This window comes from Sphaeramia orbicularis, chromosome 10, assembly GCF_902148855.1.
Source record: "Sphaeramia orbicularis chromosome 10, fSphaOr1.1, whole genome shotgun sequence".
Taxonomy (NCBI): Eukaryota; Metazoa; Chordata; class Actinopteri; order Kurtiformes; family Apogonidae; genus Sphaeramia; species Sphaeramia orbicularis.
In genome coordinates, this window is record NC_043966.1 from 24,481,604 (window position 1) to 24,501,388 (window position 19,785).

Below are 19,785 nucleotides of genomic sequence, written 5' to 3' on the forward strand. Positions count from 1 at the left end.
TGAAAAGGTCAGCTCCAGCTGGGAAATCATAAACCCTGCTGTCTTTTATCTGTCTTTTTTTTTCCTGCTGGATCATATGGAATTGTGCCAGAAAGCTTTAGTCCTCTACAATCTATAGCTATATACAACTCACAAATTACACCTGTATGTTTGATAATGAATTATATACAGCAGTTCTCAAAATCCCTAACTTTTCCTTGTTCTTCTCTTCATAGATTGGAGGCAGAGTTGGAAAGTTGCAGAACAGCAGCAGGTCAGCAGAAACAAGTTGTTTTCGACACCGTGTTTGGAGTACTACCTCGCCCTGGGAAACAGAGTGGTATAGTCCTCTAACTTTACTACCCCGTGTTTATTCTCTGTTACAATTTCTTTCCCTGCCCTTATCATCAATACACTGAATACAGTGGAAAGTTAAACAGAAAACATAGTTAAGCTGAGAGGTTATAAATAACTCCCTCAGCTCATATCCTTTCCCAACCCTTGACTCTGGGGATTTCTTCATTCTGTCTTTCCACTCTTGTCATATTTGGTTCATTTCTCTTCAGCTTTGGCCATTGGGTTTGGTGCAGAATCCATTCCATATGTTGTGTTGTTACCCTGTAGAGAGCAGAAAGGAGGAAAGGCATGGACACAGAGATGAAGGACAAACTCCGGGGCTTCATGTTCGAGTAAGTACCAGTATATTTTCAAGTGCAACATTGTGAACTTAAGCAACAGGATGCAGCTCTCAACACGAAAAAACGGGTTTCTGTCAACTAGGATTACATGATATGAGGAAAATCTACAATGTGTGATAACATGGTCATTAGTCTAACAATTTGAGAAATAAACAAATTAACTTTACAGTTGCCACCAAATTGACACCAGTTTATCTGGGGGTCAGTGGTAGCAAGATGGGGCTTTATCTGATTTACCAAATGTTTGAATGTTGAATGTAAATGCATGAAACATGAAGTGAAAATATTTCATTTTTGCCATGTGTTTGTCTCACATCTTCATATTATGATGGGAATATTATTTTTTGGTCATCCATACTATCCTTATTTTTTTTTCTAATTTATTTTATTAATTAACTAATTCATCCTATAATTATGGTGATGCTGTTAGGCCTCTCAGTGTTATTACATAATGCCCTTAATACAATTTCTTGAGTTACCTGGAATTATTTCATATATTTGTGATGATTGCCATTTACTTGTATAAATACTGTTCAGTGAAACTAACACAGTGTTATATTTCCTCACTACTTCAACCATGTTTTCCACCATTTGAGATTTGGTTGGCTCTTTTTCCAAAGATGTTTAATTCTGAAAATTTTACTTTATTACCCTGGAGCCTGTAGAGTGTGTGAGTGGTTCTGTTTGTCTGTCCACATTATAACTCAGAATCTGCTACACATTTTGACTTGACATTTTTACGCTGTTTTGGTCTTTACCATTTTCCATCCTCTGTGAACATGGTCTGGATTCTAGAACTTAGCATGTATTTTTCACCTATAGTCAATACTACTGCCCCATAAGAATTTAACACAATGGAGTTGCAATTTTTGGCAGTGTCCAGTGCCAATAAATGGCTGCTCTTTGTAAGGTGTACTGTATGTTATAATTCACTCTTGTTTTGTTATATCAGTCAGACAAATTGTTCACAGTTATAGTTATTTGTGTGACATATGTCAACTAAAATTTAATTATCTTGAAAGCCTTTTGGATGCTTGAAAAAATATGTTGTATAGAAAACAAGCACAAGGAATCATTCCTCAAAATATGTTCTCACAATTAAAGTGAAATGGCTCCAGCTCTAAAATCCTGTTGTTGACAAACTTTTCATTTTGTTTGAGATCATTTTTAAGGTCACACCCTCTAATTTTCTTTTGTCTAATCTCTTCTTCAGCAGCGACTGCAGTTCTCAGATACACCCACAGGCTCGTTACCGCGACAACAACCAAAAACCACACCCCACCGCCACCCATCCAACCAATCAGATGTATATTCCACTCCCTCAGCTGGCGTTTTCCATGGGACGGGATGACTCTAAGCCAGCAGCCAGGAGACGATCCCCAGTCACTCCCCAGACGCCATATGCTGATGCCATCATGTCACAGCCAATCAGAACAGGAGGATTGTGGGAAGCCGAAAGATGCTAGGACACAGGAAATGGACAGTGAGTGGGGATATTGCATTAGTTTGAGATTTTACTACTTTCTTTTTCATACATACATGCGCTTCATTTCTTTTTTGCAATACACACAAAACAAAATTAACACAAGATGATCCAGAACAAGTAGACAACTGACAGCTCAGAGAAAAAGGGCACAGTAAATGTCACAATACTGACTGAGATGTCCACAAATGGATCAGGAAGGTCACAAATGAAGTCAACCAAGGACAAAGACTATGAGAGGAACAGGAAATTCTGGGGGTCAAAGCACAATAAAGTACAATATGATAAAGTGTGATATGTTAGAAATGTATAAAGGGTCCACTGTGATTTCAGCATCAATCTCCATTCTTTTCTTTTAGAGCTGTATCCAATGGTGAAGACACAACAGTGCTTCTGGCCTTTATTACTTTAACACGTTCTTTGAATCTATTTGGTTTTCTGATGCTTTGGTCAAAGTCAACCTTTTGAAAATAAATAAAACACAAGGCACAACAAACCCCACCCCTTGCACGTATTGTAGCTTATTTTGACATCGATCCAGCTGATGTTATCATGTCTATGTGTGTGCTGATGTCAGCATAGACAAATTTCAGCCATTATAAGTAAAGGGGGAAAACAATTTTAAAAATTCAGAAAAACTTGAACTTTGGCCTAGTTTTCCCCAAAATGTAATCACATCTATTCTGGGTTACTGGCAATCTATAAATCCAATTTGGTATGAATTCAACCAATAGTTTTTCTGCTCAAGTGTTAACAAACAGAGAAACAAACTGAACCAAAAACAATACCCCTTGCCTCCCCTTCGGATAATAAATCTGTACATTTCCTGTTTGGACAAAATATGTGCAAGTAGACAAGTCTTGACAGGCAGTTGAAGAGTAAAACAGCTGCTCAGATGAGATACAATGTTTGATAGCCATCATTGTATCTTATATTGGTACACTGCTGCAATCCTGGACAGACTGTACAGAGTCTTTATTTTGGGACGTTTGTCTTGGCTCTGATGCAGAGCTTTACTGACACCCACAAAATGCTGTCAGGACAAATAGGTTTTCAGATGAATGTTTACAGCAGTCAACATTGTTAACCAACCTAATGTCTATAGGAAGGCTGTCCTATTGCGTTGGGGCCCCAAACACCAAAAGCTCTTCTGCTGCTGGAGCTGAATTTTTACCACTGCATCACTACAGGTCTGAAGAACTGAAACACAACATTTTCTATTTAATCTTTAGTATGCTGTAACAGTGATCTTTGGTTTAGTATTATGTCTATATGATGAAATTATCTGTTATGCTTAAAGTGTTTGTTTAGCCGACCACTGAAAAATCTGTATAAGTGAAGCAATGTGGTCATCCAAAGTCTGACTCAGTGTAACATCAACAACTCATGTTACATAAGAGGCTGTGCAGCAATCACTTACTGTGCCAAAAACTCCACGCCTGCTTCAACACCAGTTCTGTTGTATACTTAATGATCATGATATAACACCCCTCGGTCCCTTGGATCCACTCTGTGTTTCCAGAGGAGGAAGGGGACAGTTCAGTGTAAAACAATAAACATTTCTTTTAACTGCTGGAAAAAAAAGGGACAGAGGAAGGTGGTGCACTGTTTAGTTCAGCTGTATCTGTTTGGACTCTCTGGATCCTCAGTGTGTTTCATGTGGGTTTTTTTTTTTTTTTTTTTTAATTGTGGTCTTCATTTGGTCAGTGTAAGTCAATCAAAACAACAGTAGGCTTTTGTTTAATTTGTTATTCTGTTACAGATAAATTATTGTTCATACCATTCTTCACTCGTCTTTAATATATTAAACAATACATGACCACTAGTTCATTTACTTTGCCTTGTTACAGTGTTGTAAAAGGAAAAATCACATGGATAATGCATATTGACTTTATTTCACTGGCTTTTGAAATCTATACCCACAGGCCTTGTGAAAGTTTGTCATGCAGAGTGATGGCAGCTGTTGTCATTAGTGAGTCAGTTTGTATGGATTGACCTCATTATTGAAGACTCCAGCTGTGTGTCACATTTGTTGACTTTTGCTGGTCAGATGTATGAAATTTTGATATCCATGCTCATAATTTCAGTCCTTTTGAAGTGGTTTTACTCCCTTATTTTGTCACTTTTACCATCCATTCAATCAGTTGCCTTTTACTAAGCATTCTGCAGTAAAATGTAAGTATTTTGGTGTCTGTGGTGGGCCTCACACAAATGGCCCAAACAGTTGAACTAGGTTGTTAACATCATTCATTTTATCTTCAACCTGTGAGTGATTTGTGACCTTATCCTTCTGCTCCGTCTACCAGAGTCTTTGCTGGAGTTACAGAGGAAGTTGTCTGTTCTGGAGGAGGAACTGCATGTAAAGTCTGACACATTGAAGTCTCTTCAAAATGAAGTGGCTCAGAGCAAGAAGGAACTCTCTGCCAGAGAAGTCAACCTGCAGAGAGCCCGCGATGAGCTCAGCATGGCCCACACACGAATAGCCAAAGAGAGTGAACGGGTAATAATTCACACTACACCTATTGCTATCTGTGTTAGTGTTGGGTTAAAGATGATATACTGTAATGTCCCTTAACTCCTGTTGTTCATGTCACAAAATGGGCGTTGGCATCATTCAAATAGAACATTTCTGTTTGGCTTCATTTTACCAACATGCTGGAAATATTCCACATGTTTTTGTCAGCTCTGTTGAAAAAAAACAAAACAAAAAACATTAAGCTGAAAAAACAGTGTCCTCGTTCTGTTCTATCTCATATGGCATCCTGTATAACTCTAACCTAACCTTTCAGAAAATGATAATTAAACATTGGACATTTAGGGCCTGGAGGCTTCTAATATGTCCATAGATTTTTAGAGTAAGTGCAAAATCAGAAGTTTTGAGAAGTGGTTCATATAAACACACAGATAGGCACCCTGAACACACAGTGAATACAGAATGGCATCTATGGTTTTTTCCCAGGTTTTCAGGTGGCTTAAGAGCGATCTGGATTCTAGTGTTTTTATCGACTTTGTGGAAGACTGAGAGACACATAGCCAATGAAAATAATGTGCTCTTCGATACAAAATCTGTCATTTAATATAATTGTGGAGACTTATCACCATATCTTTTTTTTTTACAAATGATGGGGGAATCCGGAACAGATTATAAACAGTACCAAAAAATTTGATTTTACTTTTTAGGAGAACCCTGAAAAATAATATTTCGTGTCAATATGTCAGGCATCAGGAGCAGAGCAGAGGTTGAAGCAGCTGCAAGAGGAGCTGAAGTGTCAAAGGCAGAACTCTGAGAGCAGCCGACTGCAGCACCAACAGCGCACCAAAGAGCTGGAGAAACAACATCAGAGGGTGAGACAATGAGGGATGAATGAATAGGCAAAACTAACATGATGTTGAGAGTTTATATCATATTTATGTGGGTATGCGTGTGTTGCATTCAGGATTTGTTGGAGCTTCAGAAGGAGAGACAGCATCTGGAGAAGCAGCATCAGCAGGAGGTAAATAAGCTCAACCAGGAGCTCTCTCAGGCCAGGACGCTCTACAATGCCCTGCAGGCTCAGGCTGACAAGGTAAAAACAAACAAAAAAAACAATTTCATATTTACAATCTTTATAATTGCAGCAGATGAGCTTTGTAAATAGGGCTATACAATATGGCAAAAATATCCCCATAGTATTTTTTTTTTCTCATATTGATTATGGATGTGCGCAAATTATTGATTAGTCCATTAGTGAAAATGATAAGCATAGTCAATATCTTTTTTTAAGAAGAGTTGTTTAATTTTATGTTTTACTTTACAGACATAGAACTAATGTTTATGGCACTGTTCCTGCCTAAGTACTGCATATGTTAAAGTCTGAAAAAAATGTTTGAAGTGTAAAAATTTATTATTGTTATTATTATGCTTTGGGTGGAGGGCATGTGTTAATATGACTTCACATCTAATCAACTTAAAATGTCTTGATTATTCAACCTCACACTAAATATTCATAAATATGAATATGTTTAGTGACCTACATATCATATGGTAATGTTGAAGGTGTTTTTAATAAACATCAGAAAATTACTTACTAAATGTTTTTAAAAATGATCATGGCCATTCAATTGTAGATTTCTGAATTCACACCTATTCATGGTGCCTAAATGTTTAGCCATAAAAACTATTTAGATTTCAAACTTTACAAGGTGCCTGAAGGCACCCTAAGGTCCATGTTACGGTCTGTGTACATTTAACACTGACAGTGGGCAGGACAGAAGCAGTACACATGTAAATGTACCCAAAATGTGGTAGAATTTTTTTTTTTTGTGCTTAATGACTTTTGCACATTTACCTGCCCTCCAAGATTTAGTTACCAAATGGAAAATTTACCCACATTAGGCATTAAACGAGTCATATTTATTTCCAGTGTGAGATAAGCTGATGGATCTATTTGTACTGAGTAAAATGTCCAAAGCTTATCATCGTGATCAACAGAGATTTTATCACAATGTCATGTTTTATTAGCCAGCCCTACTCTCCAATAATTTATACAAACCTGAACAGTGTTAATATCAGCACTTAAGAGGACCAAAGTGATTAATTACATTTAGTTCATCTTAAGTTCAATGTCTGCTCTTTTTTTCAGCCATTTCCTGTTTCTCTTTTTTCCTTTTTCTGTCTCTGTCCACTTTTTTCTCCTATGGGACTTATAAGGAACAATGAACTCATCTTCTTACTTCTTCTCCCATGCTTGTTTCTTGCCCTTGTTGTCTTTTCTCGCTCTCTGTTTCACTTGGTTGCTCTCTCTTTTTCTAAGAGAGCAACACAGAACTTCCTCTCCCTCCCCACCCGCTCTCCTCTCCGCTTCGTCCTCTCCTCTCGGTTTCTCCCCAGTGGAAGGGTTGAGCACCGAAGGTAATAATAGTGTGTTTGACAGCTGAAAATGCTTTGGTAAGGGAAGCATGAAATAAAAATCTCCGCGTCTGTCAGGAAAGGTGTGAAGGAATGGTTGTGGGATGAGGGTGAAAACAGGGCTTTGTCTGAAAGTTGCACGAATATAGAAAGGCAATAGTGTCTTTGTGTTTGAAAACATGGTTGTGCTTGTTTTCTTCTCTTTCATTTTCAAGTGTGTGAATGAATGCTTTGACTTTGTTTTTTTAAATGAACAGAACAGTAACACTATTTAACATTTGGTCAAGGTGTCTTAAAGCATGTAGTTAGACTTTTTACTGACCTCAGTGCCTGTGCTTTTAAATACTGTGAACAATGAGTATTCAGTTTACCCACACTGTCCCTTAAACTTTACTGTAAGCCTTTTGTAAACCACACAGATGTTATCTTAGAATATCTGATAAGGCCACAGAGTACACACACAATAGAGGCATAGTATGTGCTGAATCCCACAAAAGAATTATGGTGACATTCAGCTGCTGATAGCACACATTTTTTAGGACTTAAAGGACCAGCTTATACTCCAAGATTATTTTTTTCACTTTCATATTCACACCTGTAAGCAGTTTAATTCACCTGCTCATTTCCAATATAGTCAATAAGAAATTAACTATGAAGAAGAAATAAGAAGAAGAAATAATGAAACATACATTCGGTAAACAGTGAAAGACTAATTGAAAGAATTACATAAAACCAGAGTGGTTCCACTTGGCATTTTTTTCTAGGTCTAGAACCTTAAAGGACCACTTTAGTGAAAACAGTGACAGACAAATCAAAATTAAAAGACAAAGCAGGCCAGTCAAGCAGCTTTTTGGGAAGATTTCAATCATTAGATGTGTCCTCCTTGTTATGTGGGCATCAGTGCTAGGTTGTTTTTGTGCTAAATTACTAGCCAAGAACTTAAATAACATGATAGTGGTTTTGTGCTTTTGGTTACCAATGTTTATTTAGAAGAATGTTTCCAATATAATTAGATATTTAAATGAAGATATCATGAATATTCAATCTAGTGCCATGTAGAAAATATCCACCTGAAACTATAAAACAGTACAATCATAATAATTATTGGGACATTTAAAATATAAGGCAAGCGAATCACCTTAAACAAGAAGTAAAATACACTGAATGAAGCAAATTGTTTTAATTGTTGTGCAAGACATGTTTTGCAGCCGTATTCTGTGGAATTTCACAAATTTCCAAAATACTGAAAATGAATAACTTATTGTATTTAACATACAGACATACTATACTTTTTGTAATGCACATTTTATAAATATTGCAGATGAAATTAAACTTATTTAAAAATGAAACCTAAAGCCTCAGTTGTACTTGTAAGCTACAGGTACTGATTTTTGCTCAGTTTTGCTTAGATTTTATGTAAAACTTGACTTCAAATTGCAAATCAAGTAATGTCAAAGTGCAAAAGAAAGTAAAAACTGTTAGTGTTGTTATGCAGGACTATTACTGTGTACTTTGTAATTGTTTTCAGGTTAACACTGGTGGGAAGCTCATCCGTAGTTTCATTAGATCTCCCCAGAGAGGCAGTGAATACATTAGACATACTTTAGCTTTATGCTCAGTATTGATCACTGATCACTCTTTCTGCTTCCTGTTTCTTTCACTTGTCCTGACTTCTGCACCAGCAGAGGCAGTGATCCATTGTTATGGATTGTTATTCTTAGTACCACATATTCTTTACATTTTCTTTACGACTGACTCTCAGTCCTCTTTGCTTTAATATTTTTCTTCTCTTCTGAGTCATAATATCCTCTTCCAGGTGTCTTTACAGAAACAGGCATTGGACAAAGAGCTGGAGACACTGAGAGAAAAACTGAAGTGGACGGAAGGACAACTGCAGCAGAGCCAGAAGAAAGAGACGCAAACACAAGCCAAACTGATGGTAACATACTGAGCACACACATGCACACAAAAGGTGGTAATAGTCTGGTCAGTCAGGGTCCGGATGCATCAATTATTCAATATATTGGGTGTGGGAGCATAATGAACTCCATACATATTTAAACAACGTCTTCATGTGTCATATGTGCAATATTTAGTTAACGAGTAAACCATAAACAAATAATGATTCACATTTTGCTTTATCAACTGTCTGTGTTGCTCTGAATAATAGTATAAAACTAGGGGCACTTGCCAAACTTACCAGATATTCATCATGTGCAGTTATAATCTTCACTGTGGGAATTATATGATAATTTCCTTAAGAACTATAAAATAGTCAATTCGTGACATGTATCCCTGGACTAATGCTGCTGATTTGAATGTAATGCTTATTTGTGGTTTGTTATTATTGTGACAATATGTTTGTGTGTTGTAATACATTGCTCATACACAGGTGTTTCTGATCTGTAAGCCTGCACAGAAACTCATATTATAGATACATACACAAAAAAATATCTTGGTGTCTTTTGGCAATCGGCCAGTCTTATGGTAATGTCATTTACTTACAAGTAGCTACACTTTAATGTGAGAAGTTAGAATGTCTTATATTTGGTAATGTGGATAATATGCTTTTTTTACAGAATGTGGCTCATCTGAGTACATAAATAATTTCAGCCGCCATGCTTTATGCGTTCTATTCTCACATCAGGAAGCGTTGCGTGAGGCGGAGGGTGTGGCAGTGAGTCTGGAGCAGAGCAGGAAAAACGAGCGAGCTCTGGAGGAGGAGGGGAGGAGGCTGGCAGAGGAGCGAGACGATGCCTTACGCCTCCTTAAAGATCTGCAGGGTGAGCAGAGAACTCACAATAAGGACATAAATGAGTCTAATCAGTACAGAGATGCTGGATACTCAGAAAAACTATACTGGTTAGACATGTTATGTATTAATATGAGGTTCTAAAGAAAACATAATGAGAACATCAGGATGACAGGCTATAGTTTAAAGCTGCTACAACAAAGCATATATTTGCTGATTCAGGGGTGTGGTGCTTGGTCTTCTGCTCAACTTTTCCTGCGATGCTAATTACTTTAATATTTTATAAAGAAATCCAACAGGGAACATTAATTATTTAAGTGAATGACTTGAAAATATTAGTGTTTTATTTGAACTTAAGAATTATCGTGCGCTACCTGTTAATATCCACTTCACCACCTGTCTCCTTTGTCCAGTGAAATGCCTAGTCCTGGCCCAACATCTTGGCATAGAAAGACATCACCCATCTCCGAGCAGACCCAGAGCTTCCACCCCATAGAAGCAGATACATGTCTTTCACAAGACTGTCTTACCTCATTTCTGTAGCAGTGATGGGACAAAAAAGGAACACATTATGTATTAAATTTCTAGCAAAAGTGCCGTTATCTCCAAGAGACATGCTGTGCGGCCAGCCTAGCAGCTCCCCTTAATGCAGCATTTCAGCACCAGTCTCAGACATTTTATACAGACATTTAATCATGTTAAATGATTTGAGGGCTTCTTTCTGTATTACATGATGGTACATGAAAAAGTTTGTGCATACCTAAATTATATGCTGGTCCACTTGAATGAAAAATCTGAACGCACCAGTTCAACCAATGTAAAAAATTATTCTGGAGCCCAGTTTGCTACACATCATGTTAACTCTCTTGTATAATTGTAGTCTTTTGCCCTAGTCCTGCCCCCTGGTGGCCAATGACACAGCTGCTATTAATGAAATAAAAATATAATCAGTGACTTAACCTGTTATTGAATGTATACTGTAATTGATTTTGGTCTTAAACTCTTGTGTTTTCTTTAAACTTCAGAACAAAAGGCTGTGCCAGAACCTCAACAAGCAGTGCAGTTTTGTCCTGTGGGACAGAGCTTCTCTGCTCAGATGTCAATCTCTCATCAACAACAACCATCAAACCAAACTAGAAGGCCCAATACCACCAATCGACCGAAACAGAGAAGAGAGGAGGAGGAGGAGGAGTATGATGAGAGAAGAGCTGTGTCCTACCCCACTGACAGAGAGCCAGGAGAAGGAATAGACTCTGAACACATCGCTACCATTCTCTCCAAAGAATCAGACTGTTTACAAAGAGAGGGACCCAGAAGAAAAACAAATGAAGCGAAGCACAGAAGTGGAAACGAGGTGATGGAGATTGACAGCTCTGAGACAAACAGACACTACACATGTGAGCAAGTACTCTCCACCCAGACCAGTACCTCCATGGGTGTTGATAACTGTACTCTGATGCCTCCTGCTGATCAGACCTCTTTACCTGAGCCTGAGCCCACCAAAGACCTCTTGACTGAAAATGCCACTCTCCGTTCAGAGCTGTGTGATGTGCGGGAAGAACTGCAGAAAAGGCTAGAGGACCTAGAAACACAACGACGGGCAGAGGCAGAAGCCAGGACTCGACTTAAACAGCTCAGCCGGAAAAATGCCACTCAATCTGTGGAAAAGGAGGAGCAATACAAGGAGTGTAAAGCACAGTTGGAGAGAGAGAAGGCAGAGACAGAGAGGTTAAAGAAGTCACTGAATGCCTTAGAAACAGAAATGAAAAAAGGGAGAGAGGAAAGAAATAAGGGAGAACAGAAGGACGAGACAAACAAAGATCCACAAGACAGAGAGGAGGAAATGATAGAGCTTAATATTCAACTGAAGAAGCAGCTAGTGGAGGTGAAGGCCCAGCTAGCTTTAGAACGAGAAGAGAGAAAACAAGAGGAGAAGATTAAAGCAACAAAAACAGACATAGACTTAAATAAGAAACTGGCAGAACTTCTTGCTGAAATAGAGGAACTTAAGAGCAGAAAAGAGGACTCAATGGAAGAAGAGAAACTCTCATTAGCCAATAGCCCACTGACTTATCTGACCCTGCATGAGGATGAGCTCAACTCCAACATTGTTGACTGTGACAACCAGCTCCTTCCTTTACCAAAGCAGCACCTCGTTTTTTGTCAGTCCACAAACCAGCACAACACACTTGTATCTCAGTCAACAGCAGGTTTTATCCAAGAAGATGGAACACAGATAGATGATGGCCACCCACATCTGTTAAATGACAAACAATTAGAGCAACAGGATTTGGACCAGGAAGATGACACTCCACAGAACTATCTAAGAAAAGGTTCAGACCAAAGACAGGAACATTTTGACCTCCAGAAGGATGCCTCTGCCTCCTCAGAATTGGCAAAGGAGGTGGAACATTTGCAAAGGGAAAATGCAAGGGAGACGGAGCGAGCTGACCAATGCCAGGTTAAACTGCAGGCCCTGCAGAGCCAGGTACAAAACATTTGGATTATTACAAACCACCTGACCTACACATCCCAGTTCATGTTGTGGAATTTCTTAAAAATGTTATACTGCAAAATTCTGTTACTATACTTCAGATACTTGTGACTGACCATCAGAGCCTCACCATTTTAGGAGAAGTAACTATGATTGGATAGAATGACATTTACTATCTTAAAATATTATGATTTATCGTTCAGTAAACACTTCTTAAAGTATGCAAAGGCATCAGGCCATGTACTGTATGTCAGAAGCACAGTTACACTGTTTGCTGAGCTAAGATTATCTCATCACATTTTACACAGAAATGTGTCAGAGGTCTTGAAGGATATAAGGAATCAATGTGATAAATGCTTTAGCACTCTACAATGTTAAAATAAAAGCTTGCTTTCATGACCAGTAGAGAAATATTTCCTTTTGTTTAAAAAATACAGCACTACCACATTGATGTAATGATGCAACTGCAGTTACAAATGACAATGTCACTGAATTCATTGCTTATTGACCTGCACACTGAAACTAATAGGCTACTGTATTTGATGGTGGTTGTGTATGGGAGAAAAGTGTAACTCACTATACTGACTGAGAGGGTATCTGAAAACTATTAGTTTTTACTGCATCTAGGTTAAGAATGAATATATGGCTTCCAAAAATCCCACATCTGCCCTATAAAACTCTGATGACATTTTTTTTATTCTCCATGTGAAGGAGTTGCATCTCCTCTCACCTGCATTTTTCATCAGAAAATTGTTTTTTCCGTGACCCTTTTGTATTATACACAGATTTAGTCATTGTCTCTGATGAGAAATTATAGAATCCAGATACTGCAGCCGTGCAAATTGGCATTTAAGACTTAAATTCTCTTTTCTCTCTCTCCTCTGTCATGATTTTTCTTCTCAGGTGACACAGCAGACCCAGCATCTCACTATGGCCTTTGAGAAGCAGAGCTTACACATCTCAGGCTTGCTTGCTGAGCTTCAAGAGAAGGAGAGCACCCTCCTCAGGAAACAAGAGGAACTGCAGCTTTGCAAGCAGGAGCTTGATGCACTCAAGTCTGAAAAACATCGGGAGGACAGGACAAAAACTGAAGCGGTGTATAACACAAAGCAGGAAGTGAAGAACAGAGAGAGAACAAGGATGAGGAGTGCTCTGTCACTCCCTCCACTACAAGCTTGGCCACTGATGGTGAATCTGATGCTGATAGACCATCTGATGTTGAAACACCAGGGGTTTCTCACAGCAGCCAAAGCAATCATCATGGGTTTATAGAATCAGGTAATACAAAGACTATCCATGATTCCATCTTTGTGAAGAAAGAAAATGGCAGTAAACATGGAGAAACAGCTGATGTATTTGCAGAACTGCTCACTCTCCGTCAAGAGAATCAATCACTGAAAACAGGAGTTGAAGCTTTGACAGTTTCAGACCCCACAAACTCAGCGTTACAGCCAAATGATGAAATAACCTCAGAGGAGCAAAGGACACATACTGTGCCAAGTGACATCAATGCTCAGGCATGCATAACACAGCAGGATATGAACAGGGTGAAGATGAAGGAGGTGATTTAGACTCTAAAGGAAAAGCTGAAGAAGGGCCAGGGGCAGTCTCTCAGCGTCAAATCAACCGACTTCAGCAACAGGTAGGGACATGTATCAAGTCTTATGTCAGAGCAATAAAGTAAGATGTCTTTTTAGAGAAAGGGAGGGATATAAAATATATTTTTTAGTTTGTCACACACATAGGAAAGTGTATGTTAAAGTTTGAAATGTTGTGGGAGGAAGTTTATATTGGGAAAGTAAATGCACAACCTGTTGAAATACAGTAAATCTGTGTAATGTTATGTATAGTTTTCTGTCTACTATTTATCGAATTACCTTAACTGTTTTTATGTGCCCAGTTTTATTAGGAGGTTCTTTTTTTATCTGTGCTTATTTTAATATCTCTCCTGTCCAGATGGTGGAGTTGCAGGCAAAGCTAAAGGCTTTCTATGAAGAGAACCAGCAGCAGGCTGAAGAGATCGCTGTGTGGAGACTGGCCTTTGGACCTGCCCCAACATTTAACCAGAACCCTTCCAACACAGACTCGGGGACTAAGAACCAGAGCCTCTACTCTACTGTTATTCAGCCTCAGTCAAACCAGCAGCAAGCTCAGTCCCAGAACCAGGATGAGGTTCAGACTTCAACACAAAGTCCTGAAGACAGCCAAAGATATGTGACACTCATCAGAGAAGATGAGTTATTCCTGTCTTGCTCCTCCAACAAAATGCAGGGACGGACTCTGTTCTCCAGGTAACACACAAACACATTAGGACTGAGTGTTCAGAATGATAGATTATGTATAATGGAACTGTTAAGTGCATGTCTACCAGGGTTTCCTGGGGTTGAAGTAGATCTGAATAGACATTGGAATATCTTCTTTAAACTTTAACAGGTTTAACAGACCTTAACAATTGTGAGATTTCTGATACTGTTACTGTTATGGCATTTGCATCCACTTCAGTCTCACTTTTTAATGTGTTGAGAACTATTTGCATTGATCACAAAAGAAAAAAAACTAAACCAACATGGAACCAGTTGTGTCAGCCAGTGTGTCCAGTCTGATAATAAAAAATATGTTCTCTTAGTAAAAAGTTAAAATGATTTCTGTTAACATAGATAACATAGTTTAGGCTAATAGAGTTAAGTGCAAATTCAACAAGGTCCTGCTGCACTTTGTACGTTGTAAGAAAACATCCAACCATGAACTTGGTCTATAAAGCCTTTGGAGTCGCATGAAAAGACAGAAGTGCATACAAACACTAGCAAACACCTACCATTACTTTTTGTGATTCTCTTTCTTCACCTAAGTCTTATTCAGATTTTCCTTCATATCCTTTGTATCTTTCTTGCCAGTATGGACATGAAGGAGGTTTTATATGTCATTCATAATGGTTGTAAAGAAATCTGCAATTTAACCTGTTAAAACCTGAGGAAACCCTGATATATGCTTTAGGTTTGTTTTTGTGTCCAGTTGCAATAAATGTTTTTCCTCTCTCATTACTATTAGGCTGCAGCACAGTAACGTCTCTGAACCAAAGAATCTTCATCCTTTTACAAAGACTTCGTCACTGCAGGAGCACATTCAGGACACTGCTGAGGTTGAGTTATTATTTATTATCTTCACTCACTTATGTCCAAATTATCAAGAACACACTGAAGCTCAACATACTTTTCTGCTGAAATAGAGAAAGATGCTTTTGGTGTCTGGTTTTCATGGACAGTTAAATGTTTTTGTTGTGTTCTGAACTAAATATCCAACCTTTAATTGTGGTATTTTTCTCTTGATTCAGCAGTCTGAAAAGGAAAATACATGTCCAGCTCAGCACAAACAGAAAAAAGACACAGAACATGTCACCAAAGATCTCTACAAAGCCTTAGGACCACAGCAGACCAAAACATCCGAGTGTCCCACAGAAAATCCAAACTGCTCCACAGTAAATACCAACTTGCCTTCAAATAGAGGCGTTTGGACAGATATGAAAAGTGTCAACACTCAAACTGAGGAGCGTCTGTATTCTCTCAGTCCCTCTACATCATCTGTCCAAACACAGACGGAGGAGGAAGAGGAAAATGACGAGATAGTGGAGTCTCCACCAGTATTTCCTACCCCACTGAGTGAAGTGGCAGCGTCAGAAGACAAAATGTTCTTGTCAGGTTCTTTTCCCATCCCAGCTGACCCGGCTCGCCTGGCTGAAAGAATCCGTCGCAACAGGACTCAACTGTCAGCTGCATTCGATGACACTGAGTATGAACCTTATGGTCTGCCAGAAGTCGTCATGAAAGGTAGATGTATTAGCTTTATGTCATTTTTGAAGAGAATCCGGACACACTAATTCAGATTTGGGAAGAAGCGTTTTTTTTTCCAATGCCACAGTGGTTTCTTTCCACCCTTTGCAAATCTATGTATCTATCACTGCTGTAAATGTGTAGTTTCTATTCTCTTTCTGTGTATCTGGCAGAAGAGCTCTCTCCCAAATCATCACATTACAATGAATAGAGTTATAGATGTCCTGCTCACAGCATCAAAAAAGCTGAAGACTGAAGGGTTTTCTTTGACATTATTTGGCAATAACCATAAAATAATATTCTACAGAAAAACCAAAATCTTGAAACAAGAAATAAGGTTATTCTCATTCTCATATTTTTCATATTTTTTCTTCCCTTTATACAGGATTTGCTGACATCCCCAGTGGTCCTGCCTGTCCCTACATAGTGAGGAGGGGGTTGCTAGGAACATCTGTAGTCCCTGCCCAACAGAAGGACCCAGGCCAGGCGGAGGAAACGGATTAATACACAGCTACAGGTAATTTCCACGGGCTATCACAGAGAACTGAAAAAAGTGTTAATTTTCTATGTTTAAAAACAAAGCACCTCAGACTGTGTTACTCTACCAGGCTGCTACTGTACTGTATTGACGGCAGTGTAATTTCTGGATTTCACCAGAGATGATTATGCTGCATTGTGTTACAGCAATGTAACAGTTGCTAGAGCCAGTATCTCTACTTAATGCTTTTGTTTCTACAAAATGCAGTGCATGTCAGACGTCTCTGGGAACCAATGTGATTCTCTGCTTCAATCATATTATGCACCGAATGTGTTTTTGATGAACAGTCAGTCAGTACAAAGCAGATGACACAAATGGCACAGACAATCTAGTCGGTTCTCAAAATAAAACACCCCGTACAGTCTCTCAATGTATAACATCACTATATTCACATCAATTATTAACTTAGAATTGAATTGAGACAAAATAATTATTAGGATGAATGTATTTTAACAGCTTAAATATATTTTTGATCAATGTAACTTTACTGTATTAACATCTGTAGCTGCAACAGCTATAGTAGAAGCACAAAATGACCAAATCAGGAAGTAAACAAAATCAGAGACACAATGCAACAGTCATTCTGGTGGAATGCAGGGATCAAAAACATCCCGTGATAATTTGAAAGTACTACAAGTTTTACAAATATTATAATACTCAAAGATCATCATCCCCTCTGAAACTATGCTGCAAATGTATTTAGTACACTGTTTGCAGCACAGTGCAAACCTGTGTTTGTACAGATGGTGTTATTCATCAAAACACAATAGCCCCTTTTAAGCAGATCCTGTTATGTTGCTGTAAAGAAGACCCCTCATTATGCTGGCTTTGTCTGTTTACACTGGACCAAAAAAAGCTGCCTAAGTGTGTGACTTTACATAGCATCCTTGCATTATGTAATCAGACGCGTGACACCACAGTCCCTGCCTCTAGTGCAGTGTGATGTATAACATGCATGTTGGAAATACAAGCTTAGCGGTGTTCCTTGATTTCGTCCTCTTCTTGGAGGGTAAGGAGCTCCCACACATCATCAAAACAATACATTCTTCTCCTAAAATGCCGACTTTCTCCTTCACACAGCTGTAGATTTAACAGGATATGTAAAAGGAGCTATTGTGTGTTTAACGTAAAAGGTCAAAAGTCTCAAAGGTACTTTTTTTTTTTATTCTTTAATTCCTACTTTTTAATAACATCCTCTTCTTCTTGTGGAGTAAACTGACCTGTGTAAAGATTTCATTTGTTTTGATTCTGGAAGATTTTGTCTCCATCTTATATTTTTGCATGTTTCTTCCTATGCAGATCTGGTGGAAAGAAGAGAACTTGTGGCCTGCAAAGCGACAGTAGATATGTGTGGGAATAGCCCTCCGGTCACCAGTGCTCTGAAGCCTTTCAGACCTTCAAACCAACACAGAAACGGCTCTTGTGCTGCAGCCACCCAGGGACTACTGTACATATGTGTGTGTGCAGGTAACTGGGCCTGTGCTGGCTGAATAAACACCTCCACTGTGGACAGAAAAGGCTTTAATGGTCACTAGTTTATCCTCTGATTGCAGTGTGGAGATTTTGCTGTCCATCATAATGCAGTTACTTTACACCCACCTGTATATTTAGGAACAGAGGTAGTGATTTAGTGATGTTTGTTGATGTTTCTAGAAGTTAAATACCACTTTTCCAAAGGGACTGTTTGGGTTTTGCAGCTCTTATATAACTCACAGTTAACTTATGGGTCAGGCCTTAGCCTTCGTTGAATCAAACAGTGCCTAGTTTGTGCTTTTCTGAACAAACTCTTGTCAAGATAAGTGTGTGACTTGTTTTCCAAAAGCAGAAAGAGGCCTGTTGAGAAAATGTGATGTGTATTTTTTTTCCTTTTAATTCTTGAGGTGGCTTATTTATGGACACTTGAATGTGTTTTAGGAGAGGGCAGGTGTTCACGTTTACAGAAAGTGTGTGAACGTATAGTGAGAATACTTAAAAGTGTGTGTCTTCTTGATGATAATGTGTGCTTGTGGGGGAGAGAGGGCAGTTTGTGAGTCAGTCTAACCTGCACTGGTTTCCAATCCATGTATGGTGATACACACTGAGCTCCCTCTCTCCTCCCTATGTAGCTTTGCCTTTCTGTCTTCTACTAATGAGCACTCGGTAGTTAATTTACCAAAAGTTAAACGTGTGAAGCTTTATTTTATTAGCAGATGAACTGAGCTGCTGTCTTGTTTTAAATCAGATATAATTTATTTAGAAGTTGTAACTATTTTTGATAGAATGCTCATGCATATTAGTTACTGTGCCACGTTAGCCCACATGTGTACATGCTGTAAAGTTTGTAGATGAGTTTAATGTACAGTATTGGTTCTCCCCACTTTGCCTGATTACAAGATTTGACCAGGTAGTCAAACCCCTGTCAGTCAGGTTGTCAGAATATATCACTGACTTTTACTTCATTTGAAGGTTTTTAGGCACATTTTTTTTTTTGTTAAAGCTACAGAGTGTTTTAATGTTTTCATTTCATTTAGAGGCGTAGACGTTCTGTCCTGGCCTTGACTTGTTGACGCAGTGAGAACAGATGGACTGTAGCTGCACTGACTCGATGTCGTCATCATTCGTTTGCCTTGTTGACACACACAAACACTTGCCCTCCTCTTCAGCTGCCTTTACATCTCTGGGATCTGTAGCCTTTTGGCAGTGAGGTGTAACTGTCAGACTGCACAGAGAAGACCTGTTTATCTGTTGCCTTGTTTTGGACACTTTCATGTGAATGTATCTTTTGTTGTGCTTGCAGCTAGAATAAAAGGCTTGCTCTCAATTTAACTATTGTGCCATTGAATATGTATCTGTTTGAGTCTGAAAGGTTATGCGGTGTCATTTTTATTTCATGTTTGTGCTGCACTATATCTGTTGGCTCTGTGTTGGTTTACAATTCAGTTGGATTAGTTTCATGGTCCAATGAAAGGAGCCTCAAAGTGTTTAAGTGGAATATCTTGGTTAAATCACATAAGTATTTCCGCAATTAGCAGTATCCTCTCCCTTTGCCTCTTGGTCATGAAAACATTGTTGAGAAGGTGCTTCAAGACTAAAGGGAGAGTTAAGATTGAAGAACTGAGAAGTTTAATGGAGGAGATGGCTTTCTAT

The 19,785-nt window shown here is 38.6% G+C and overlaps 2 protein-coding genes across 3 annotated transcripts; both read left to right on the forward strand.

Moving 5' to 3' along the window:
• The first annotated feature begins 1,896 nt into the window (after nucleotides 1-1,896).
• On the forward strand, nucleotides 1,897-13,827 carry LOC115426922 (centromere protein F). Its single transcript, XM_030145185.1, has 9 exons — nucleotides 1,897-2,160; nucleotides 4,467-4,660; nucleotides 5,380-5,505; nucleotides 5,598-5,726; nucleotides 8,865-8,987; nucleotides 9,696-9,831; nucleotides 10,826-12,288; nucleotides 13,198-13,648; nucleotides 13,721-13,827. The coding sequence occupies exons 1-8, from the start codon at nucleotides 2,025-2,027 to the stop codon at nucleotides 13,564-13,566; spliced, it is 2,676 nt and encodes an 891-aa protein (XP_030001045.1). The 5' UTR covers nucleotides 1,897-2,024; the 3' UTR covers nucleotides 13,567-13,648; nucleotides 13,721-13,827.
• LOC115426923 (centromere protein F-like) lies at nucleotides 13,776-19,464 on the forward strand. 2 transcript variants are annotated; one of them, XM_030145187.1, is made up of 6 exons: nucleotides 13,776-13,936; nucleotides 14,251-14,585; nucleotides 15,343-15,433; nucleotides 15,626-16,118; nucleotides 16,507-16,638; nucleotides 17,959-19,464. In XM_030145187.1, exons 1-5 carry the CDS (start codon nucleotides 13,814-13,816, stop codon nucleotides 16,623-16,625), a joined length of 1,161 nt encoding a protein of 386 aa, XP_030001047.1. In that variant the 5' UTR covers nucleotides 13,776-13,813; the 3' UTR covers nucleotides 16,626-16,638; nucleotides 17,959-19,464. The 2 variants fall into 2 exon arrangements, with proteins under 2 accessions (XP_030001047.1, XP_030001048.1); XM_030145188.1 differs by having other exon boundaries at nucleotides 15,629-16,118.
• Nucleotides 19,465-19,785: the final 321 nt, after the last annotated feature.